The sequence below is a fragment of the Crotalus tigris genome, unplaced genomic scaffold, assembly GCF_016545835.1.
Source record: "Crotalus tigris isolate CLP2741 ecotype Arizona unplaced genomic scaffold, ASM1654583v1 scf7180000018553.2237530, whole genome shotgun sequence".
NCBI classification, from domain to species: Eukaryota; Metazoa; Chordata; class Lepidosauria; order Squamata; family Viperidae; genus Crotalus; species Crotalus tigris.
The window spans coordinates 329,259-355,422 of record NW_024097074.1 but is presented as its reverse complement, the minus strand read 5'-3'; the positions used below and the strand labels follow the sequence as shown (position 1 = coordinate 355,422).

The following is a 26,164-nucleotide window of genomic DNA, read 5'->3' as shown; positions in this document are numbered from 1 at the left end:
TAAAAGTCTTTAATCATTTTTTTAATTGTGTCATTTTGAAACTGCAATTCACCTTTTCAGTCTTGCAACTTGTTTATCAGTTTTTTCTCTTTTTCTTTTTCAGTCTATATGCTAACCATCTCCCTAGCTTACTGGCATTTTCAAAAAAGTTCTGTTTAGCCCTTTTAATCTGTTGAGCCATTATTTCTGCCTCTACTAGGTTTAGTTTATGTTTTATTATCTCCATTTGCTTTTTAAGTATTTTCTTTTGTGGGTTTATTTGTAGTTCTAATTCTAATTTATATATATATTGAATAGATATGTGATTGATAAATAGTTTCTATTGATATGAGAACTGAGTAATACACCTTTAGTTGCATATCTACATATGTTACTTACAATGTGTTGTGATTATCTGTAGATTGACTGAAACCTTCTCTCATGGTAAGTTGGGGAGCAAAAAAGGGGAGCAGAAATACAGGGCTGGTTGATGAATGAAAATGTTTTACTTAAATGGACAACATGCTATTCTTATGGTAGGAATGATGCCTGTGGAAATGTATTCTTCCTAAGCTTCGTTTTGCTCTGTACCTTTGAATGTAAGCATAGTTTCATTATTCTACAGATGATTAGCAGCCTCTCACATTTCTTCCAACCAGTTTATGAAAATATATTTGATCTTAATCAAACGTTGAGAAGTAATACCAGTTTAAGATTTAAAAACAAGTGTGCTATAATGGAATGGATTTTTTTTTTCATCTGTGATATTGGGTAAAGGAACAGAATTTTCCATATTTGTATTCTTACTGACACTGAACATACTATTTCTCTGTTTCTTAATAGTATCTGAAAATGGAACAAGCACAAACTTCAACAGAATTTTATAAAGTTATATTTCAGTTTTGTTTTTTATTTGTTTTTTTAAAAGATTCACCTATTACTGAAATTGATTAGGGCTCTTGATAATATGCAATATATCAAACTGTTATTATGTGAGTTAGGCAGCATATACATGTTATTATTATTAATAAAAAGTTCTTGACAAAATAATCATCAATTAATTGCAAATGCAGATTTCCTTGGAACAGCTTACAGTCTATGATGATACCTTTAACATCATCAAACAACTGCCTTTCCCAGCTCAATAGATGGATAAAAATGACAAATCCAGTTTAAATAACTGCTTGACTGCACAACCAACCATTATACAATGTAATACATAGTAATAAAAAACAATCTGGGGCTGGTGGCTCCATGGTAATCAATCCGAAAAGGTTTTCTGGAAATATCTTTATAAAATAAGTTTAATAACTTACGTGTAATGCATTTTCATTGTTAAGAAGTAGAATTTTAATTTTTAATTCAGCCTGCTCAACTCTTTGTTTTCGTACATTTGACTACTTTATTTACTTATACAGTATCATTCCTAGCACACAAATTATCTTAAACCCACAATAAATTTTACTGTGCATGATTGATGAAAAAGAAATGAAAAATAGTAGGGAATAAATCTGCTCTACCACATAAATTATCACTGGAGATGAGCCTAATGCTGGGAAAGATTGAGGGCACTAGAAGAAAGGGACGACAGAGAATGGCTGGTTGGATGGAGTCACTGAAGCAGTAGGAGTGAGCTTAAATTGACTCCATAAGATGGTGGAGGACAGGAAGACCTGGAGGAACATTGTCCATGGGGTCGCAATGGGTCGGACACGACTTCGCAACTAACAACAACAACAACAAAAGATACATTTTATCATTGTTACCAGTGCCACATTCATCATGTACCAGAATTAATCTATGGGAAAGCATGCAGTTTTCATAGCAGCTAATCTGTTTCCAATACAATATCGTATTATATTTAAATGGGATCTATTTATTTCTTGTTTTTGAATATGTCTATGATATTTTCTTTTAGCTTCTTCTGGGTAACCATTGTTTGTTTTATCAATAAAATGAAACTGTAACATTATATTAAATGATATTAAGTGATTCGGATACTTACTGCATATCTTGGTTGTGTGATCAAAATCAGGGCACTTGGCAACTGGCATGAATTTACAGTGGATTAAAACAGTTACAGCTGGGTCACATGATCACCCTTTGTGACCTTCCAGGGGGGCTTCCAAAAAGCCAAGTAATAGGAGAAGCCAGATTCGCTTAATGACCAAGGCAAAATATATTGTAAAATTGGTGTGACTCACTTAATGAATACATGTTTGATGAAGGAAATTCCAGTCCCAATTGTGGTCATAAGTTAAGGACTACCTACATACTGGGATGCTACAGGAAAAATGAGGAAAATTTATTGTGAAATCATGTACTATTACTTGAAAAGCTATAGAGTGTCAAGGAAAATTACCTGTGAGTTGCAGAGTCATTCATATGTAGATGACAGCCAGTTTCATCTCTTCTTTCTGCCACCAGAATGGACAGTTAATGTTTATAGAAGCAAGTCAAAAATGTAAGACAAGATGGAAATAATGTTGAAGGGCCATTCATCTGTCTAGGATAGGGGTAGGCAACCTTGGCTCTTTTATGGCTGGCTCAGGAATTCTGGGAGTTGAAGTCCATGAGTCATAAAAGAGCCAATGTCGCCTACCCCTGGTCTAGGGAATAGGCTCTAGTATGTTCCCAAAAGGATTGGGACTCAGCTTTGGGAGTGTTCCTGGAGACATCATTGTTATTTGAGGCTCAAATGGTGCAAACATTTTCTCTGCCTAGTCTGATAATTCTCATTTTAACTCTGTCTCTCTGGCAATATACTGATTTCAGCTTCAATCAACTCCTGTTTTGATTATTGTGAAGATAGGCTAAGATTGAAAATGTTCAAATATTTAAATTATTCTATTATAGACCTAAAAGAGACTTTATTATCTGGGATTATTATGTGGTTCAGATAAAATCAGTGCTTTGTTAGTATGAATTTTAGCGTATCAACTCTATCTGACATTGACTTGTTTTAAAACCTTTTCAATTACTTGAGGTGGAAAGTGTGAATAAACTTTCCACCTCAACTTTAATCCTAATGACTAGCTATATACAGTACAGTTTCTAGTAGCCCAGTCAACAGGTTTGAGTTTGTGTGTGGTTGTCTGTGTGTGTGTGGAGGTATTTTGATTCATTGGAGTTTCTGCAAAAGAAGCTAGAAGGCTATGCCATCTTGCCTTACTCTGGTTTTTGAAAAAAATCTTCTCCTAACTAAAGTCTTTCTAAGTCTTTCTAAAAAGATTATGAAATGCTTATGTAATTTTATATGTTATAAAAATTCATAATGATGAAAACAAATGAAACCCACAAAAAATAAAATAATTCACATATTTAGGCTAATATGTACTCCATATGTTGCTCATGTATCTTAAAGTGGTTTTAATCATAATGTAGAAGCACATCAATAAATTCCCCTCTCCTATTTAATGAAAATAATTTATGATAGATAGCATTATATGGCTGCTAATTATGTACTCTCCAATGAAAATGTTTAAGAGTCAAGAGGAATTTAATACTTTTTGCTTGAGATTTTTCTCTCTTCCTATTCAGAACAAAAAAAAAAAATTAGTGCTGATTTTTACTTGCTTGTCTGGTGTATAGAATAACATATTAGTAAATATTTCAAGTGTTTCTCTATTTAGCCAAATGAAGTATACAGGGGAAGTTCTATTTTCTTCTTTAAATTCTTGATATACGTTTTTATGTTTATACTGATGTATATCTGTTCCATTTTTATGTGTGTCTCCATTACATTACGTTTCACTATACTATACTCAAATCTATTCTACATAATAAGGCAGATTTTATACTTTAATCTTTGGTATACACTTTAAACCTTGGACAAACAGCATATCTGCTGCAAAAGTATAATAATATTTTGAAAATGAGACCTGATTTTTCTTTATGGAAAATCACAATAGTTTGCAACAAATAATTTTTCTTAGTTCTTACAATGTAAGCTTTCCTAAGTTTTATGAGGCTAAATTACTAGGGAATAGTGTGATTTGTAGCTCCAAAATAATATATTTTGAGAACTCTAAATTGATGTAGCCTGGTTTACATTCATGTATGCTTTCTATTTCTAAAAACTGGGTTCACAATTCTTCTATTGACAGTTCCCAAAATGTAATATTTGTGTTCTCTTGTCTTTCAATACATTTATCCATTTGTATAATGTTGTTCAGAAAATCCCAATAAATATTTTCCTAAATGGCTTCTCTGATTACATGAATATCTGGCAATCATAAAACCAGTATCTGCTTACATGTAATGAAATCATTGTCTTAAAATGATATTTGTATTTTAACAGCTGGGGATAATAACATTTTCCCCAAAAGAAAGCACTTCAGTAGTTTAGCCAGCTCTGTAGATTATTGAAATTAAAATATGGTAATAATTAAAGAAGTGAAATTTGAGCAAGATTGCTGGGTAAACCTGCCAAAATATAATTGATATGATTTTTATTAAGTTATAAATCGAAATATGTCATGTTGGGAGTACTTACAGATCAATTTATATTGGATTTGATTTTAAGGCATGAAGAGCAAATGCTCCAGTATAGGAAATCTGCAACATATAAATGGAGAATGGCAGCAATTCAAAATATACAAAATTTAAAAGTCACTCCCCAGTTAAGTTGAAGTTGATGTTTCTTAATTTATTAGCATAACCTTTTCCAAGATTATATATGCTTAATTTATTATAATATAAAAAGATAACTAGATATGACTTTAAATCATTTTGTTTTGTTTTAACCAGCCACTTGTATCTAGAAGTCCTACAAGCAGTGTTGCAACACCGTCCAGTACTGTCAGCACACCTACTAAAAGAGACAGCTCAGCCCTCCAGGATCTCTACATACCACCACCTCCAGCAGAGCCTTATATTCCCAGGTGGATTATCACAATTGATCATACTCTTAATTTTACTCAGGGTTATAAGAATATGCAGTAATCCATGTCTGGGGGGGGGGGGAAAGAATGTGAAACCATCATTACTATATTACGAGCATGGCAAGTAAAAGTAAAAGAAGAAAGGCATTAACAATTCATTGAGCATTCAGTGTCCAAAACCCATATATCATCTTAATTCCTTTTTATATTTTGGCCATACTAAAAAAAGTTTCAATATATTTATGTGGAACTGAAAGTGAAAAAAAACCTATTATTAGGCACAATATTCAATTATTAACTCACAGAACAAATTTATTCAGGTTAAAAAGGATCCTTTTTTAAAAAATAATAATGCTACTGCTCTTTGTTGCAACTGGAAAAGTATAGGCACTGGATTCTGTGCTAGATAAATGCAAATGCCTTGCTCAGAGTTGCAAGTTGCATATTATTATTTCTGAATTGAAGTTAGAAGAGTCATTGTATAACTAGTTTGGAGATAAAGGAAAACATAAACCATAAAGGATAGCAAAAAAGCTACATCACAAAAAGGGAGAGAGAATCCCAGTTGCCATTAAGGCATTTTGTTTTACTTAGAGAAATGTTTACAATAGGAGCTCTTAATTTCATGATACAAACTTTTAGACAAGAACATGATTCTGTTGTATAACCTGCCCTTCCACCAAGGAAGTCAGAAAAAGAATGGGTGCTCCAGATTCCTTCATTGAAGAATATGACATGCTAGCTTTGTTATTTTCACAACTGAAAGTCGAGATGTGTTTGAATATTAGTAGCTCGGGTTAGTAGTCGGGCTGTTGGTTTGCTCTCCGAGCTTGGCAATTTGGCTGCAAATGTTTGCAGCCAAATAAGATAAGAGATAAGATAAGATAACCTTTATTATCATTTTTTTTACTGTGGGCACAATGGCACACATCAAACCAAAAGGCTCAACAACTAAAAGTATTTCAAGCATTTTCTGAATATTACTGCTATATCAGGGTTTGATTCATCTGGTTAGAAAGAAAAATACAGAGCAACAACGAATGAAGAAATAAAATGGATATATTAATAAACTTAGATGTGAATCTGTAAGACACATGTTGCCAAATGGGATAATCCAGACATACAAATATAAGTTCACACAAAGTTCTGATATTATTGATTATAGTATGTTGCATATTTAAGTTCCAAAAGACAGATAGTTCCTCACTGCATAATATGATTGGTTGCAGCAACCATTTCTAGATATGTCTTGTTAAATAAATCAAAAAGTCCTTATTGGATTCACACTAGAACATAAATTGTACAGTCCTTCCAAATATTTGCCATTGAAAAAATCCTAGGAATAGAACAAGTCTAAGCACAATTATTTGTTTTTCATGGGTCTTAAAACTTTTATTCTCCTAACTGCTTGCAATAAACAATTTCAACATGGGTTAAATAAGAGTTACTGAAATATTTAATGTTAGTTAATGAAAATCTATGCTATATTTATATAATAATATAGCACAGCATAAGCAGTAATAATGATTTTCATTTTTAAGCACCTAAAATAGGTTTTCTTACAGAGATGAGAAGGGAAACCTTCCATGTGATGATACTGGAAGACACCTAGTGGGAAAGCCAGTACATAAAGGATCTGAATCTCCAAATTCATTTCTCGACCAAGAATATCAAAAGCGTTTTAATGTTGTTGAAGAAGATGCCATTTTGTATTGTTATGAATATGAGAAAGGAAGAACAAGTAGTTCTGGAAGAAGAGAAAGCACACCAACATATGGTATGTATTAATACCATTAATTATTTAAAAGCTATTTTTTTTAGATTTGTTTCTGTTTATATACCGTATATTCAATCCCAAAGATGTAAACATTGTCTATGCCTATAATAGCTAAATTATCATGTCTTTCTTCTCATTTTATTCCTCTTTTGTGTTTCATTAAATTCAATTCCAGCTGTGGAAGACACTTTTTGAAACCTTTTGAATTGGCCTAGGATTGTTCATTGAAATATAATTCTTGACAGCTTTGGGTTGGTTCGAAAATAAGGAGAAAAGTCAATGAAAGTTGATGGATATAAGCTTCCATTTTCATTTGTGCAAAGTTGCATTCATTTATTTAATTAGATAAATTAAAACTGGAAAATTATAATTGTATATAATTGTAAGCTGTAATTTCAACTTAAGACTACATCTGGACTTTTTATAGTTTTGACTTAATTTGCAAACGTTGCACAGATAGAACAGGTAGGTCCATGCTAAATAGGGAAACAAACATAAAAGCCCATTGAATGATTCTAACAGACTGTTTTGGTTTCCTCTCAGTCCTATTATGCACATAAATATTCATGATTGATGTAATAAATGCCACTAAAATATCCACGAAAACAATTCCAATACCATTGCCACTGTTCCTTTCCAGATTAATATCTTCTGGTGGGGCCATTAGTTTCTGTTCTCAGAGCAGATGTAAAAGCTGGTTATATCAGTCTAAAAGGGAGATATTTTGTGCAAGAGGATAATTTGTTAAATTCTCAAGCATGCAAAGACCTCCTGCTTCTATGTTGGTGCATTATTTTGATATATGGGGATCAATAGTGTCCTCTTAACATTGTTAACATAGGAATTATTCTGCTTTTATAAATGAAATTCTATTTTCTGCAGTTATCTTAATTACTTCAGAAATTCATGTGGCACACAAAAATACAACATAGTAAAGAAGCACAATAAATGCAATAATCCCAGGTTCTTGGGAAAATCTTGACAGGTGGATAAAAATGTCAAATCCAATTTAATCATCTGGCTTTCTGTGCAATGTATAATAATAATTCCCTTTAGGTTGGGAACATCCTGGATAGACAACTGTATGGGCTAGTCCCTGCAGTTTTCTTGGCAAGATTTTTAGAAATGGCTTGCCTCCTTCAAGGGCTGAGAGAGATCGGCCTTAAGTCCCCTAGCTGGACGCATGCCAAAGGTAGGACTAGAACTTAATTTCCCACTTTCTAGCTGGTGCCTTAATCACCACACCAAGCTGGATCTCTCACACTCTATACTAGTAACTACATTTCAGGATATTCAGTTTTTGATTTGATATTTATAATGTGCCAGGATTCGTAATAATGATATCGGCTTTGCAGTGTTATACCGAACTATAATGTTTATAGATAAATTTTCTGACTATCATGTAACACTCTTGAATTTGTTTACAAAATAGTTAACTTTTTAAATCTCCATTTGTTTTTGATAATAAGTTATTTGTACTATTTCTTTATAATAGATATATAAATATGTGTCTATAGAAACAGAATTCAGAACTGTTGGAACTATCTGACTATGTGTCTGTTTTAACATTGAAAAATAAATCATTGTTGTGGGTTTTTTTATGCTCTTTGTAAAGAAATCTTATAATTGTTGATTGTACTATATGATCTTTAAATTTTATTTTAAAAACAGCAGTCATTACTGAAAAACATATCATTTGCACCAGTATCTAAGAATTAGTGGGAAAAATAAGCAAAGACATAAATATATCCTTATATTAAGCTTACTTTCGTTGTGGTTTGAAGGTACAGCAATGCCCAAATTAATTAAGCTATAAATTAAGTGGTTTGTGTATGGCTTACAAAAACAAAACTAAAATTCTGGCAATTTGTATTAAAATTTCGCAAGAGTACAAATTCTGATTTAAAGATGTAAAACCATTGAATCCAAATCAAGGTACTGTACCTAACATAGTCTATCCTAACAGTAGACCCTTTCCAATCAGTGGGACTTAAATTAATGATACCTAATTGAAATACCATTTTTTCAGTTGATCTCCCTAAAGATGAGAAGGTTTGAATTTAGTATAAAGCATCTGGAAAACGTTGACACATCCCATTTCAGTGGTGTTTTTTGAGTTCTAAACTGTTGCTCTTCTTTCGTCTTTCATTATCAGTTCTAATATTATCATCTCTTTATTAATGATTTAATTCATTTTGAAAAGGTTGAAGTATTGCAAGTTAAAAAACAGTAATTTATACTGGGAAACACATGATTAGAATTTAATGAAAGCCATTCCTATTAAGCATTAATTTAATTATTTTGATATGAATAGAAGAATTTATTCCATGGGGTAGGAGTTTCAAAAAAGAAAAGAAAACCCTTAATTTTACAAAATTGGAAATCTTGTTTCTGTATCTCTCATACATATATCCTTATATATTATATCAAAAGATAGGTTAACTTTCAGAACAGAGATAATTAGCATAAAAATCAAGCAGGCCATTGAGAAAAATGTGATATTTCCTAGAAATGTCTGATAAGAAAAATATCTGATCGATGTGCTTGTTTTATTTATTAGTTTGGTCTGCTTTAATTTTGTAATAGAGGAGGGAAATGTTGAGTGAAATAAGACTGGAATAGCAGAGAAAAGTGGATAAAGTGTCAAAATTAGTTTTGCAATTTTCCCCTTAGAATCTGATTATATATTTAAGTTAGGCTGAGCAAAAGATTAAATGCAGGGCTCAAATTCTTTTCTGATTTTTTTTAGAATAGTTATATATTGGATGTTCATTTATGCTGACATGTATGGATGACCATGTTCTATGCAAATGTATTACATACAAAAGTTATGAAAAGTAACAGATGATTTTGAACAATTGATATGTCTATCAAATTGAGGGGATTTTTGTCCTTATATGTAAAGCAAAAGATTTGTAAAAAATATTGATATTAACATTAAATCACATCAAATTTTATGCATGTGCTTGAATAAAATTCAGTTACATCTTAACCCTGCAGGTTTGCTACAGGTATCCTCAAGCCCAATCTGATTTATTTTGTTGCAGGGAAACTAAGGCCTATATCTATGCCTGTAGAATATAACTGGGTAGGAGATTATGAAGAACCTAGCAAAACAAAAAGAGATAGCAGGAGAGGTAAGTAATTCTAGTCACAAATTATGCATAGCATTATTTGGTTATTTAAAAATAATTTCATTCCAAAATAGACACTCTTTAACTATATATTTTCATTAACTATTCCACAGTTTTTATAACAATAATGTTGATAATAATAAAGTTGGAAGGGACCTTGGAAGTCATCTAGTCCAGCCCCCTGCTCAGGCAGAAACCCTATACCATTACCGACAAATGGCTGTCCAGTCTCTTCTTAAAAACTTCCAGTGTTGGAGCATTCACCGCTTCTGGAGGCAGGTTGTTCCACTGGTTAATTGTTCTCACTGTCAGGAAGTTTCTCCTTAGTTCTAGGTTGCTTTTCTCCTTGATTAGTTTCCATCCGTTGCTAGTTGTCCTGCCTTCAGGTGCTTTGGAGGATAGCTTGACTCAATCTTCTTTGTGGCAACCCCTAGATATTGGAATACTGCTATCATGTCACCCCTAGTCCTTCTTTCATTAAACTAGACATACCCAATTCCAGCAACCGTTCCTTATATGTTTTAGCCTCCAGTCCCCTAATCATCATTGCTGCACTTCTCTGTAATCTTTCTAGAGCAGTGGTGACGAACCTATGGCACACGTGCCAGAGGCGGCACTCAGAGCCCTCTCTGTGGGCACGCATGCCGCGCTCTGGAGATGGCAACTGTCCCTCTTCAATCAGCTGCCTGCTAACTTGCTGAGGTCCCATGTGGTAGGATGCATCCCAGCATAGCTGGTTTCTCTCCCCCTTGTCCCATCCCTATTGGCCTCGCATCTCTCCTTTTCCCAGGCACAACCCACTGCATTGCTTCCTCAGCTGTCCGCTGGCCTTCCAGCTCAGAGGCGGCTTCTCTGAACTGCTAATGGCGGGCTGCAGAGCCCCAGAGTGTGCCGGTTGAGGGGCCAGCAGGCTGTGGCTGCTGATGGACAGTCAGCCCTATGCGCTTGCTGGCCTCTGTGTGCTGGGGCCGATTATGTCAGGCAGCAGCCGCCCCGGCCCCTGCCTTGCCTTGCCCTGCGACAATGGCATCCCTGCCCCGCCCTGCCTCACCTCACCGTGCAGGACGAGCCTCCTGCCCACTGCCCCACCTGCCAGAGACCCCCTGGATCTCCCCCAACCCTGCCTGGTCCCCACAGGCATCCCTCCCCATAAGAAACATTAAGGTGACCACGCCCACCTTGGCCACACCCACCCAGTCTGCCATGACCACCACAGTCTGCCATGACCACCACAGCCGGTGATAAATAAGTGGGTTTTGGGTTACAGTTTGGGCACTCAGTCTCTAAAAGGTTCGCCATCACTGTTCTAGAGTCTCAACATCTTTTTTACATCGTGGTGACCAAAACTGGATGCAGTATTCCAAGTGTGGCCTTACCAAGGCATTGTAAAGTGGTATTAATACTTCATGTGATCTTGATTCTATCCCTCTGTTAATGTAGCCTAGCACTGTGTTGGCTTTTTGGCACACTGCTGGCTCATATTTAAATGATTGTCCACTAGGACTCCGAAATCCCACTCACAGTTACTACTATTGAGCAAAGAACCACCTATACTATACCTGTACGTTTGGTTTTTCTTACCTTATGACATACATAGCTTTGAAAAAATGCCTTATTAATATATTTAGTTGATCATCATCATCATCATCATCTTAGACATTGCCTATCCATTGCAGGATGAAGGCCTCTTCTGCATGTTTTCATCCTATACGGTCCTGAGCTTTCTTTTGCCAATGAAGTCCACAATACTTGCTGATGTCATCGATCCATCTTGTTTTAGGTCTCTTTCATGGACGCTTTTTATCAAGTGGGATACGACTTGATTTAGTTGATATTTAAGCATATATGTTGTTTATATTTAATTAACATCATAAATTATAAATTGCTGTTTCCCAACTTACCAATTTATAAGAGTGTGTCGTGTTGAATCAGGAAGAACATAACTAAAATGTTCCATTGATGTTCTCTCTTCCCATGTACTTAAAATGTTCCTCTTTAGTTATCCTTCCCCCCCCCATTTAAATAATTAGACTATACTGCGCATCAAAACACTTTATGTACAGAGTACATCACACTGCATGTGGGACTTCAGATCAGGGCATTGTGGTGTAAATTAATACTTTGTGGATATAAACTATGGGTTTTCTCTGAAAATTTTAATACTTTGGAAGAGCTAAGCAAATGCAATAATGTACAAATATCTGCAGGGGAAAAACTGATGTCTAATGCTGTCTATTTGTTCTACTTACATTGGTAGAAAAAAACATCAGTAAATTTGATTTATATTATAACAATAATGAAAGATAAAATTAGCGGAGCCTTCTTAAAAAATATTCCCTCTTTTTCTATGTTAGTATTGTACATGATTTGACAAAATAAGTGCTCTGGAACACATGGAAGGGCAGTATCTCTGTCCTGTGCATTAAACCAGTCCAACTGCTTTCAAGTTTCAATGTAAATCTGGAAAAAAAAAGGCTGCTTTTTTCTGAATATCTTCTGAAAGAAAAGCAGGATATACTGTGTTTCCCCAAAAATAAGAACGGGACTTATATTTATTTTTGGTCCAAAAGACCTATTAGGGCTTATTTTCAGAGGATGTCTTATTTTTCCATGTATGAGAGGCGGTGAGCATGCAGGGCTGAAGGTGTCCGATAGCAGTTGTAGTCTTCCAGCCCCTTGGCTGGCACACTCTGGGGCTGTGAAGCCTGCGCAGCACAGATGCTGCTACAGCCAGGCCGGCCCCTACTGGACGCACCGCACAGCCGCCCATTCTGTCCCACTATCTGGTTGCTTGCGGTTGCAATGAGGCAGCAGGCCATGTGGCGCATCAGTGCCGCCACCATGAGGTGAGGCGAGGCAGGTAGCTGGGGAGTGGAATTGCCCCACATGCCCAATACCTGCACACCTCAGGGCCCCCACAGCCAGGCTACCCATGCCCCACCACTGCCTTACCGTGTCTGTTCAGGGGTGGCTTCTCCCACTAGCTCCTTCTTCCTCCTCCTTTGAACAGGACTTTGCTCCCCTTGCTGCTTTTTCAGTCCCAAATCTTGGTTTGTCTGGAACCTGTGCAGAGAGTGCTTGGAAATGAAGCCCTGCAGCAGCTGGGTGGGGTGAGAACCATTCTCTTTGCTTTTGGACCAGCTCCAAAATGGGCTGGAAGGAGTAGCCCAAGGGCTCCAATCTGGCTTTACATCAAGGAATGGGATTGGTGGCTAGTTTGTTGGGTGAATTCTGCCTGTGTGATCGATTTAGTAAAGTGAGGTTTAACAAGCTGAGTATGCAGTGGCCACGATGTCACTTGCAATATGAATGGCATCTCAAAGAAAAGGTTTGTGAAAGGGCGCATTTTTTGAGGAAGTTTGTTGGAAAAGGTTCCAGGTTAATCCAATCAGCTCTATTGTAGTTTGTCAGAGAGCAGGCCTGTTTGAGGCTCTTCAAATTCCATGCCTGCTTAGGGCAGGGAAGAGCGCAAGAGTGGGGATGTCATTCCACAGTCATTGCTGCTGGCGGTCAGTCTTCCTGGCCCGCTTGTCATACCGATTCACTTTGCCCTAGTGTGGAATCAATCTCAACCCCAACAGGAAGGATCAGCATTCTCCATCAGGTAAAGTTTGAAGCAGGTGAAGGCAAAGGGAGGGGGAAAGCGGGCTGTGCAGATTCCCTATATGTGGGATTGGTTTTATTCCCCTGCTGCTGGATTTTTGCTGCCATTCTGTATACGGTAATTTTCTTAAAAGTTTACTTGATGCAGAATGCGGATCCTTCCTGTTGCAGTCGAGATCGATTCCATATTGGGGGAAAGTGAATCGGTACATCGAGCAGGCCAGGAAAGCTGACTGCCAGCAGCAGTAACTGCGGATCCATGTCCCCACTCTCGCTCCCTTCCCTGCCCTAAGCAGGCATGGGATTTGAAGTGCCTCAAATGACCTTGCAGGCCTGCCCTCCAATAAACCATGATAGAGCTGATTGGATTAAAATTTTCCAGCAACCTCCCTCAAAAAAGGCGCCTTTCACACTCCTTTTCTTTGAGACGTCAGATTAGCGTGCATTCACATGCCTTGTCTACACGTGTTGGAAGTGATGTGGCCCCTGCACTCTCAGCCTGCTAAACCTCACTTTGTTAAATCAATCACCCTGGCCAGAATTCACCCAATAAACTAGTCACCAATCCCCTTGCTTGCTGCAAAGTCAGATTGGAGCTCCATCCAGCCCATTTTTGAGCCGGTCCCAAAGTGAAGGAAATGGTTCCATTCCACCTGGTCGCTTAGGGGTTTGTTTCCAAAGACCCTCTCCATAGGGTCCAGACAAACTGAGATCTGGGACTGAAAAAGCAGCAACGGGAGCAAAGGGCTATTCAAAGAAGGAGGAAGAAGGATGAAATGAGACACGGCAGTCCTGAATAGGTGAGGCAAGGTAAGGCATCCTCCAGAGAATCTGCCGCCCCACCTGCGATAGCCTCTCCGGTGGATCAGGCCCTGGTGCCCGTCCTTGTCCTGTCTACTCCAACAGAGACCTTGGGATCCTCCCAGCCCCGCTCAGGCCTCCCAATGCAAGCAACATCAAGCTGGCCACGCCTGCCCCGCCCTCGCTACCACAATGCTGGGCTTACTTTTGGGGTGAGGCTTATATTATGAACATCCTGAAAAATTATGCTAAAGCTTATTTTCTGGTTGGGTCTTATTTTCCGGGAAACATGGTATATCTAACAAAAACCAACCGATTAACCAATCAAGTTGGTGTTACAGGTAATTCCTGAGTTATGAACGTTCCCTTAGCACAGGGGTAGGCAACCCAAAACACTCAAAGAGCCACTTGGACCCGTTTCCCACCAAAAACAAAACACTGGGAGCCGCAAAACCCTTTTGATATCTAAAATGAAGATAACACTGCATATATCCTTTTTTACCTTTATTATAGGTGTGTGTATGTGTATGTATGTGTGTATGTGTATGTGTATATGTGTGTATATATATATATACACACACACACACACATATACACATGAAAAATAAAAGTAAAAATATGACTCTTGGGAATATCCATACTATTAAAACAATGATCACCAAGAGAATGCTTTAAGAGAATAAAATTACATACACACACAGGTAAAAAAAAGCATATATGCAGTGTTATCTTCATTTTAGATGTCAAAAGGGTCTCTCTCTCCCTCCCTCTCTATCTGCCCTTGGTCTGCCACTCCTCTTCCCCACTCTCTCTCTCCCCCCCCTCTCTCTTTCTCTCTCTCTCTTTCTCCCCCCCCCTCCTATCTGCTGCTCACCTGGCAAGCTTCAAGCTGTTGTCCAACAACCTCCGGGGTAGGCAACCTCGTCTCTTTTATGACTCATGGACTTCAACTCCCAGAATTCCTGAGTCAGCCTAACTGGGCTAGCTAGCTCTCTCCTGCCCTTCCTGCTTCCTGCTTCCTTCAGAGACGCAGCAAAGGGAGGAGCTCCGCCCAGAAAGCTTTTCAGCTCCTCAGAGAACACTGTGAGTGCACTCTCTTTTACACACACACACACACACACACACACAGAGAGAGAGAGAGAGAGAGAAAGAGAGAGAAAGAGAGAGAAGCAGGGAAGTGCAATTGCCTCTCTCTGTCTCTGTCTCTCTCTGCAAAGGCAGAGGAGGCTGGGAGCCACAGGGGAAGGCTCAAAGAGCCACATGCGGCTCCAGAGCCGCAGGTTGCCGACCTGTGCCTTAGCAAACGTTCAAAGTTACGCAATAAGCATCCCCTAGTGTTTAGGAGTAAGTCCTGATATTACGAATGTTGCAGCACCACGGCAGTCATTCATCCTTACAAATGATTGCAGAGGCACTGCAACATTCACCTGGCTATTCCCTCCCCCTCCCACCCACCACTGAGTCTCCATAGGCACCAGGTCTGTGAATACTCATCTTGGAAAGATTTGGTTTCTTGGCCTATTTTGCTGCGTCAGGCCTTTGAGGCATTCACAGAGAATGGAGGCCTAAAGTACCACAAGATCATGCAAGATCAGTAGCGATAGATCTCACACTGCTGATCTTGCATGATCTCACAGCACTTTAGGCCTCTGTTCTCTGCAAACGGGCATGGACGAGATTTGCAGCAAAAGGGTTTGAAAATGGAGGGAAGACATGAAACATTAAAGCCTTCCCCTCCGTTTGGAAAGCCTTTTGCCATCTTTGCTGCTGAGAATGGAGCCCCAGATTGATGCACACATCGCTCCTGGCCTCCATCTTCAGCGAAAACGGAGGCCAGGAGTGACACACATGTCAATCCGGAGCTCTGTTCTCAGCAGCAAAGGCCTTTCCTCAAGGCCTTCACCATCGAAAATGGAGGCTGGGAGTGACACATGAAGACTGGAAGCTTCTCAGTGCTGTAATCTCGTGACTGAAGTCACATGATATTACAGCATTGACAAGCTTCCAAGTTTCAGCGCTCAAAGTGTTTGCAAGCTGAGCAGACACTTTGAAACAGCGATTTTACTGCTTCAAAGTGTCCCCTCAGCTTACAAACACTTTGGGCACCAAAACTGGAAGCTTCTTAACGCCGTGAACTTGTGCGGCATGGAGGCTGGAGAAGAGACAGCTCGCTAGATCTTCGCAAGGTGAGTCTGATGCTGGGGAAAGTAGTTGTGGGGAGAATGAGGTGTCTCAGTGAGTTGGGGGAGGTCTGAAGCAGGTGGCCTGTTCCATCACTAGGCTCCCCATGGCATTCCCCACCCTGGGATACCTCATGTGCACTTAATGACCTGCGCATTCAATTAATGAATGCATGGGCGAAAGGGAGTGATGGTATTCAAGGCACACTATTCACTCCTACGAATCCTCGAGTTATGAATGGAATGGGCAGGCTCCATTACATTCGTAACTCAAGGACTACCTATATTAAAGTGCAAGGCACAAAGCACTTTATAAAAAGTCATGTTCAAAGAATTCCTAGCAATTTTGTGTATCGGTTCTGTGTACGTGTGTGTTTACGTATGCTTTCCTAACTACCGTACTGTAATTGTTCTTTTAATGGAAGCTACTACTAATAAGAAAGCTACAATGACTGAAGACAGAATTTAACCCCAAGGAGAAGGCCCTTTCTTCTCATACTTTTAGGTTAACAGCATAGTTCACTGACATAAAGTGTGACTTTCAAAGTCCTGATATTTACTCAAATTCTATGCTGTGAACAATGCAGGATACTAAGATTCAGCAACAATAAAACTTCATTGATTTCAAAGTTTGTAAAAGAAAATTCCAAACACGTATTCATTCACTCATCCAAACTTACATACCCAAAGTTCTGTTTGTTTCATTTCAAACTTTTGTTGATTTGCCCAATGTCAGTCAGTGTTCTTATCTCTGACCAGTGTCCTCCTGTCTCTGATTGGTCTTCCATGTTTTCCAGTTTAGCAGTTTAACCTCTTGCTGAGGTTCTATTCTTCCAGGTTTCTTTGTTCATTTCCCCTGTCTATTAGAATAGAATAGAGCTGGAAGGGACCTTGGAGGCCTTCTAGCCCAACCCCCTGCTCAAGCAGAAGAACCTACTGTATACCATCTCAGACAAGTGACTGTATAGCCTTTTTTAAAAAAAATCTCCAGTGATGGAGTGTCCACAGTTTCTGGGGGCAGGCTATTCCACTGGTTAATTGTCCTCACTGTCAGGAAGTTTCTCCTTAATTCCAGGTTGCTTCTCTCTTTCTTTCTCTATTATTTTGACTATCGCTAGTGCCAGTGAAATACAACTCGTTGCATTTCAAATTTCAGGGAAATCAAAGGAAAAGTTAAATGAAGTTCCTTTGACCCAGCTTATAACAAGGATCATTTAAAGATCTGAATCAGAGCAAGCTGATTTGCTATATTGGTTTTCTGCAGTTTAAAAAGTATTCCTTCATCTTTTGACTGCTTTATTGCCTCTAATTAGTAAGCAGAAAACTCATATTTATTTAAATTACTGTTCTGTGGTGGTAAGTTATTGATTTAAAGAAAAAGAGAGGGAAGGCAAAATCATTTCTTTCTCATCTGAATGGAAATGGGAACAGTTTGTCAAAGCTAAAGGATAGCCAAATATTGAATTAATTGCTGACCCATAACAGAATACAGGAAAAAAAGGGGGGGGGACGCTGTGTGGGGATCTTTATTTTTTTTAAATCTATTTCTTATGATTTGCAATCTTTTAGAAAAACTGAATTTGTCCAGATTAAAAACAGAATGAATGAAGTGAAAGACAAGTTTTGGGGAATAAAACAAAGAGATGATTCTTCTGATTTCAAAATGGTATAATTAAAACCTTAGTTATGATTCATATAAAAAAGAATCATTCAGCTTGAGAACTATAGTTTGAAAGTAAATATGTTCAACATGAAATAACCAATTTACAAGGATACTTCACGAGTATTCAAATGCTCAGGTATTTTTTGTATTCTATTTGGATTAAATTTTAAAATGAGTAGATACAGCATTATTGATCAGATTTTATATAATTAAAACATTTTTGTACTTTATTCACAATGTTTGTGGTTTTTGAGAGGCAAGTATGTTTATTATTCAACTCTTTTTAGTCAGACTTATGTTAAATTGCTAGTATTTAAGAAATAGTTTTGTAATACATTTTTATACCTCCTGTCTAGAAAATTCACTTCTTCGATATATGAGTAATGAGAAAATAGCTCAAGAAGATTACATTTTCCAAAGGAACAGCAAAAAGGACACAGGGAAAAAATCTAAAAAGAAAGAAAAGAATAACAGTCCTAGTCATTATTCTCTACTACCTAATTTACAAATGGAATCATTAAGGCAGGACAGCATGAGCACACCTGGGCCTGAAACAACTTTGTATCATGTAAGTAAAATGATAAAATGCTTCATTCTTTGTTGATGCTGTTGTTGAATAACTAAAATGATTACATATATTTATTAACACCTTATACATTCTTATCTTTTAAAGATTATTTCCAACCTTATTTTTTATTTTGCCAGATGTTTAGATTGTTTAGATTGGATGTGGCATTTTTATCCATCTATTAAGTCCTTCCCAAGGACTTGACATGTTATTGAATGATGGTGTTAAAGGTATTATTTCAGGATGTAAACTGTTCCAAGTAAAGCTGCCTTTGTAATTGATAATAATTTTGTCAGTGGTGTTCACCCATTGCACCAAAGGCGCCTATCACTATTGATACTATCTTGTTTTATTTTGCCAAAGTGTTATTACTGTTATTCCTTCAAGTAAATATTGACTTGTAGAAAGTACCTGTACAGATCAATTCAGTTTTCTTGGCAAGGTTTTTTTGGAAGTGAAATTGCTTTTGTCTCTTTCCTATGCCTGAAGAGATTGACGGGCTCAGAGTCACCCAGCCAGTTTTTCACACTTAAGGCAGAAGTAGAATTCATAGGCTCCTGTTTTCTGGCCTGATGCCTTAACCATTACACCAAACTGGCTCTTTCAATTATTATTAGACATTATTATTTTAATATTAAATGAAATAGGAAAGTCTGACTCTTTAGTGGTTTAATTTTGTAATGCACTATCCTTACTATTTTACTGTGAGTGTAGGAAGCTGTGGAATAGCTATTGCAGGTAGTCCTCGACTGTTCATTTAGTGACCATTCAAAATTACAATGGCACTGAAAAAAGTTATTTATGACCATTTTTCACACTTATGGTCATTGCAGCATCAACATGGTCATGTACTGTAATCAAAATTCAGATGCTTAGCAACTGTTCATATTTATGTTGATTGCAGTGTCTTAGGGTCATGTGATCACTTTTCCCGACCTTTTGACAAGCAAAGTCAATGGGGACTCCAGATTCTGTAAGATTCTGCCTCAGCTATCCCCTCAGGAAACCACAAATCTTGAAACAGGCATTGTTTCAAAAGGATCTTTTACTGAGAGAAAATGATTCCAGAGAAGATAGGCGGAATCTGAAGTTCCGCGCAAGAGCGTTAAATTAAAAGTCCTGTTTCTTGAGCCCCACCTCAATGCCCCAGTCCATCAAGAGCCAATCCGCTGGTGTGAAAATGTTGTGAGAACTTTGAGCTGTGAAGGTGATCACTGGCTGTTCTTTCGTGCCTAGTCCTTGCTAGCCGGCAGGAGTTTAAACAGATGGCCCTGAGGGTTTTCCCCCCTCCCCAATTCCCTGCAGATACATCAAAGCGAAAGTAGAAACAAGGCAGGAACATCCTCAATCCACAATAGTGCATGCTCCCCCCCCCCTTGTTGAATGGCAGTGTTCCAATACAGACCTGACAGATTCACTTAACAACCATGTTACTAACTTAACAAATGAAATGATTTGCTTAACAACTGTGGCAAGAGAAATCATAAAAAGGGGCAAATGATTCACTTAACAACATACATTTTGGGCTCAACTGTGATCATAACTCAAGGACTACCTGTATTTTTTTTTAACAACTATATGTAATGGAACTAAAGCTATTGGTTTGCATGGAGAAAAATGTCAATGATTAAATAAGTGGCTCCCAGAAAACCTTTTCAAATATATCCAGCTTAAATCTGGCAATTAAATTCATATAAATCTTTTTGATTTCAAGAATTACTAACATTTTTTTTATTTTGAATGACCATTAAAAGAATACTGAACCATCAGTCTTCATTAGAATGAGGGAAAGAAAAGCTTTTTGCAGTGCCATAGCCAACATTATCTTACATTATTACTGCTCAGCAAGTTCTTTGGGATTTCATATTTCTCTCTGCATCACAGTTTCATAGCCCAAGATGATTCTCCATGAGCCTAATTAGATATTAACGCTCTGCTCTTATTCCAGAAAACTAATTATGTTTAATTAAATGTTAGTATTAGAAAGACAGTGTGAATTTAGTGAAGTATAATATATTGCTTTGTTGTTGTTAGTTGCGAAGTCGTGTCTGACCCATCGCGACCCCATGGACAACCTTCCTCCAGGCCTTCCTGTTCTCTACCATCTTCTGGAGTCCATTTAAGTTCACGCCTACTGTTTCAGTGACTCCATCCAGCCACCTCATTCTCTGTCGTCCCCATCTTCTATTGCCCTCAATCTTTCCCAGCATTAGGCTCTTCTCCAATGAGTCCTTCCTTCTCATTAGGTGGCCAAAGTACTTGAGTTTCAACTTCAGGATCTGGCCTTCTAAAGAGCAGTTAGGGTTTATCTCCTCTAGGACTGACCGATTTGATTGCCTTGCAGTCCAGGGGACTCACAGGAGTCTTCTCCAGCACCATAGTTCAAAGGCCTCAATTCTTTTGCGCTCAGCCTTTCTTATGGTCCAGCTTTCACAGCCATACATTGCAACTGGGAAAATCATGGCCTTGACTATACGTACTTTTGTTGGCAGGGTGATGTCTCTGCTTTTTAGTATGCTGTCTAGATTTGCCATAGCTTTCCTCCCCAGGAGCAAGTGTCTTTTAATTTCTTGGCTGCAGTCCCCATCTGTGGTGATCTTGGAGTCCAGGAAGACAAAATCTGTCACTACCTCCATTTCATCCCCATCTATTTGCCAGGAATTGAGAGAGCCAGATGCCATGATCTTGGTTTTCTTAATGTTGAGTTTCAAGCCAACTTTTGCACTCTCCTTCTTTACCCGCATCAAAAGGCTCTTTAGTTCCACTTCACTTCTGCCATTAGAGTGGTATCATCTGCATATTTTAGGTTGTTGATATTTCTCCCGGCAATCTTAATTCCAACTTTTGATTCATCTAGCCCTGCCTTTCTCATGATGTGTTCTGCATATAAGTTAAATAGGCAGGGTGACAGAATACTGCCTTGCCGGACTCCTTTCCCAATTTTGAACCAATCAGTAGTTCCATGTCCAGTTCTCACTGTTGCTTCTTGACCCGTATATAGGTTTCTCAAGAGACAAATAAGATGGTCTGGTACTCCCATCTCTTTAAGAACTTGCCACAGTTTGTTGTGATCCACACAATCAAAGGCTTTAGCATAGTCAATGAAGCAGAAGTAGATGTTTTCCTGGAACTCCCTAGCTTTCTCCATGATCCAGCGTATGTTGGCAATTTGATCTCTAGTTCCTCTGCCTCTTCGAAATCCTGCCTGTACTTCTGGAAGTTCTCGATCCACATACTGCTGAAGTCTAACTTGTAGGATTTTAAGCATAACTTTACTTGCATGTGAAATGAGTGCAATGGTGCAATAGTTTGAACATTCCTTGGCATTGCCTTTCTTTGGAATTGGAATGTAAACTGACCTTTTCCAATCCTGTGGCCACTATTGAGTTTTCCAAATTTGCTGGCAAATTGAGTGTAGCACTTTTACTGCATCATCTTTTAAGATTTTGAATAGCTCAGCTGGAATACTGTCACCTCCACTAGCTTTGTTGCTGCTCCTAAGGCCCATTTCACTTCACATTCCAGGATGTCTGGCTCGAGGTCAGTGACCACCCCATCGTGGTTATCTGGGACGTTAAGCTCGTTCTTGTATAGTTCTGTGTAATTTTGCCACCTCTTCTTAATCTCTTCTGCCTCTGTTAGGTCCCTGCCATTTTGGTCCTTTATCATGCCCATCTTTGCATGAAACGTTCCCTTCATATCTCCAATTTTCTTGAAGAGATCTCTGGTTCTCCCTATTCTGTTGTTTTCTTCTATTTCCTTGCATTGTTCATTTAAGAGGCATTCTTATCTCTTCTAGCTATTCTCTGGAATTCTGCATTCAGTTGGGTGTATCTTTCTCCCTTGCCTTTCGCTTCCCTTCTTTTCTCCGCTATTTGCAAAGCTTCCTCAGACAGCCATTTTACTTTCTTGCATTTCTTTTTCTTTGGGATGGTTTTAGTTGCTACCTCTTGTACAATGTTGCGAACCTCCATCCATAGTTCTTCAGGCACTCTGTCTATCAGATCTAATTCCTTAAATCTATTTGTCACCTCTACTGTATATTCATCAGGGATATGATTTAGTTCATACCTGAGTGGCCTAGTGTTTTTCCCTACTTTCTTCAATTTGAGCCTAAATTTTGCAACAAGAAGCTCATGATCTGAGCCACAGTCAGCTCCTGGTCTTGTTTTTACTGACTGTATAGAGCTTCTCCATCTTTGGCTGCAGAGCACATAGTCAATCTGATTTCTGTATTGACCATCTGGTGATGTCCATGTGTAGAGCCGTCTCTTGGGTTGTTGGAAAAGAGTGTTTGCTATGACCATCATATTCTCTTGACAAAATTCTATCAGCCTGTGCCCTGCTTCATTTTGTACTCCAAGGCCAAATTTGCCTGTTATTCCGGTTATCTTTTGGCTTCCTACTTTAGCATTCCAATCCCCCATGATGATAAGGACATCATTTGTTTTGGTGTTGATTCTATAAGGTGCTGTAGAGCTTCATAAAACCAGTCAATTTCATCCTCTTCAGCACCAGTGGTTGGGGCATAGACCTGGACTACTATGATATTTATTTATATATGTAAAATAAGAAACCAAAACCTGTAAATGAATTAATGAAAATATAAATATTCATTCAAATAGACAGACAGACACAGACACAAACATATACAATATATGTATAGTTTTATGGTGCATTTCATCTTCCAGTAGAAAACATTTTTGTTGCATTCTGTAAAAGATACCGATTGTTGCTAAATATACAAAGAAAGGTGATACACACCTGCATATCCACCTTTTAAGACATAGATTTTTAATTTGAATATGGCAGTCCCTGGCTGATCTTTTTTGTGTTTGGAAACTAGTCATTCTTGGGTATTAGAACTTGCAAAGGAAATGTTCAAGGAATAATTAGGACTATAGACTACACTAAGCTTAAAAAAAAACATATTGAAGAAAGTAATGATGAACCACTTTGGTTTTGTTACCAAACAACTACTTATATATGTCTATGAAGTCACAAAGAGTTGAGTTCTAAACCAAGATTAGGCTTGAAATTTTTAGAAAGTTTATAGATGTTGTGTTTATGTATCTTCATATTCTTTGTATAAAATGAAAATGACTAGTTTGTATACAATAATTTTTAGACATGTGAATTATCTTTAAATCAATTGAATTTTGCTTTAGATACAAAGCTTAGGAAAATAGAAACTGATATATCTGTCATGTAAGTGCAATTTATATACAAATATTGTAAAGAGGTATCAATCATTTTTTATTATGATTACAGACCAGCATTATAAATAAAAGCATTAAAAATAATGCTTTGTCTGTTTTTAAATAATTAAAAACAGACAAAAATATATTATGATTAGTGGTGGATTATCAGTGGGCAGTTAGAATCTGCCTAATTTTGCATTCAGTATAACAAAATTTGGCTACATTCAAAGAAACTATTTTAGACTGATCTGATAACAGCAGCTATACATAAATGAGATCAGTATTTCCTGGATACATGAGTCGTGATAGAAGACACAGTATAGTAGGACATGAGCTGTAGTTTCGATAGGCCCTTGTCCACAGGACACAATCTCAGCCCATATGATGTTGTTTTTTTTTTTTTTTTTTTTTTTTGTAACAGCCATCTAAAACTATACAAAAAATGTTAAGTTTGATTTCATGTCATGGCTTGAATCAGCAATTAAGCACAAAGACTTTTTTTAAAATATAAAATTTCTTGGAAAGTTAGTATTTAGCAAACTGTAATAGAGTTGTCGTGATTAGAATTTACAGGAACAGAAGCACAGAATTAATTATCACCTTAATTTATTAGATCTAAATCCAACTGATGAAATTGTTCAGAAGAGGCAAGAAGAGTTAAATAGCTGTGATATCAGAGAACCTAATTGTAATATTTTGATGCAATTGTATCAAACCTTTGCAGTGCAGAAAAGGAATGAAGAATAGGAATTTCCTCAGGCTGATTAATACATAGCATGAAACTACTGAGGAATCATGTAATATTTACTTATTTCTAAGTTGCACTGTATGGCATCTAACTTTCCAGAGAAATATGATATTAAATATATGCTTGGTAGCATAGTATTTTTTCAGGAAAATCAGATGTCATATAGTCTTACTTAAAAATAAGTATAGATTTAACAGAATTAGAGTTAAATGTCTGTGATTAAAAACATTGATTTTCTTTTCAGTTATAGCTCATTTATATTTCTTTTCAGTTTCATAGCGATCAGTTCCTTGGCTAATATATGTGGAATGCCTGGCACAAATTTGCTAATTTCTTTTACTGACAGATTTTTTTTCCTCTTTGAATGATCTATTATAATGTGACCAAATCACAATTTGTTTAAATTAGACTTGACAGACTTGTTTCAACTTCTTCTTTAAAACATTTTAAAAATATTACTGTTGAAATGAAACAATGAGTAATTTTTTATATAATAATTCTGTCACTTTTTCAACCACAATTGTATCGCACTTATCCAGAATGTGCATATAAATAATTCTAGAAGTTAAATTTAATTAGTTCATAAACTTTTCATTTCCTTTTCTATTTGCATAAAATTTGAAATGTAAACTTTACAAGCCAAAGACCAGCATAGAACAATATAAAATAGGGTTGTTGTTTTTTAATCCTCATTGATGAAGAGGGAGAAACGAACAAAACCAGATGAGGGCAAGGATAACTTAGAATACAATATCCCTAACCCATCTGTTTTTCTCCCACCTCTACATCAATGTGGTTGATGTAGAATTTTTTCTCTCCCCTCTAGAGATTTGATAATTATTTTATATGACTATGATTACATTGGTATATATTAACCAAACTACATGTATGTTTTTCCCCCCAGACATTTCAACAATCCTCTCTTCAGCATAAGTCTAAAAAGAAGAATAAAGGTAAATATTATGTGAAATAGTTCTTGTACGTCTGGTGGCAAATAAAGTAATATTGTAAGTTGTAAGTTGTAAAAAAACATTTTAAGGTAAAATAAGTATATGGGAAATCATGAATTTTATTTAAGAAATCTAATTTTCAGTCTATTTCTATAAAAAACAGCCTTTTCACTGATTTTCTTTTAGGTCTATAGCTTTTCAAGCACGTGTGATTTAAAAGATTTGTGAGCTTTACATAATTATAACAAGCCAAATCCTTAAATATTCTTCCCATCAGACAAATATATTGTGCCTCAGGCATAGCTGTTTATTACTGGGGGGGAGGGATGTTGCAGAATTTAGCCTTTACAGTAATGCATGGCAGAAAAAAAAGATTAATGTTAGACTGGAAGTTTTAGGAAGATCAGAATATAATTTTTCTGCATTAGATTCAAATAGTCAACTTTCCCCAAATAATTGAATTGTGGCAAGATCATAGCAAAAATATCTGAATAGCATCCCCACTCAAGTATATAGCTGTTACAACTAACAATTGTTAACACACTTTGCTTTTATCATAGCAGATGCACACTAGTTGAAGTTTCCATTTGTCCCATTTATCATTCCTTAGTAGCTCAGCATGTACACTTTAGGGTTTATACTTTGTAAATGGCATGATTTTGTATGTATGCATATTA

At 37.1% G+C, this 26,164-nt stretch overlaps 1 protein-coding gene across 5 annotated transcripts in view; it reads left to right on the top strand.

The window, feature by feature from the left end:
- CNKSR2 (connector enhancer of kinase suppressor of Ras 2) overlaps positions 1-26,164 on the top strand; it is a 200,986-nt gene that overhangs the window by 108,797 nt on the left and 66,025 nt on the right. For all 5 annotated transcript variants that reach the window (XM_039354439.1, XM_039354441.1, XM_039354440.1 and 2 more), the window contains 5 exons: positions 4,729-4,862; positions 6,428-6,639; positions 9,687-9,776; positions 18,377-18,588; positions 25,442-25,490. In XM_039354439.1, coding sequence (XP_039210373.1) covers positions 4,729-4,862; positions 6,428-6,639; positions 9,687-9,776; positions 18,377-18,588; positions 25,442-25,490 — 697 coding nt within the window. The remainder of the gene's footprint in view (positions 1-4,728; positions 4,863-6,427; positions 6,640-9,686; positions 9,777-18,376; positions 18,589-25,441; positions 25,491-26,164) is intronic.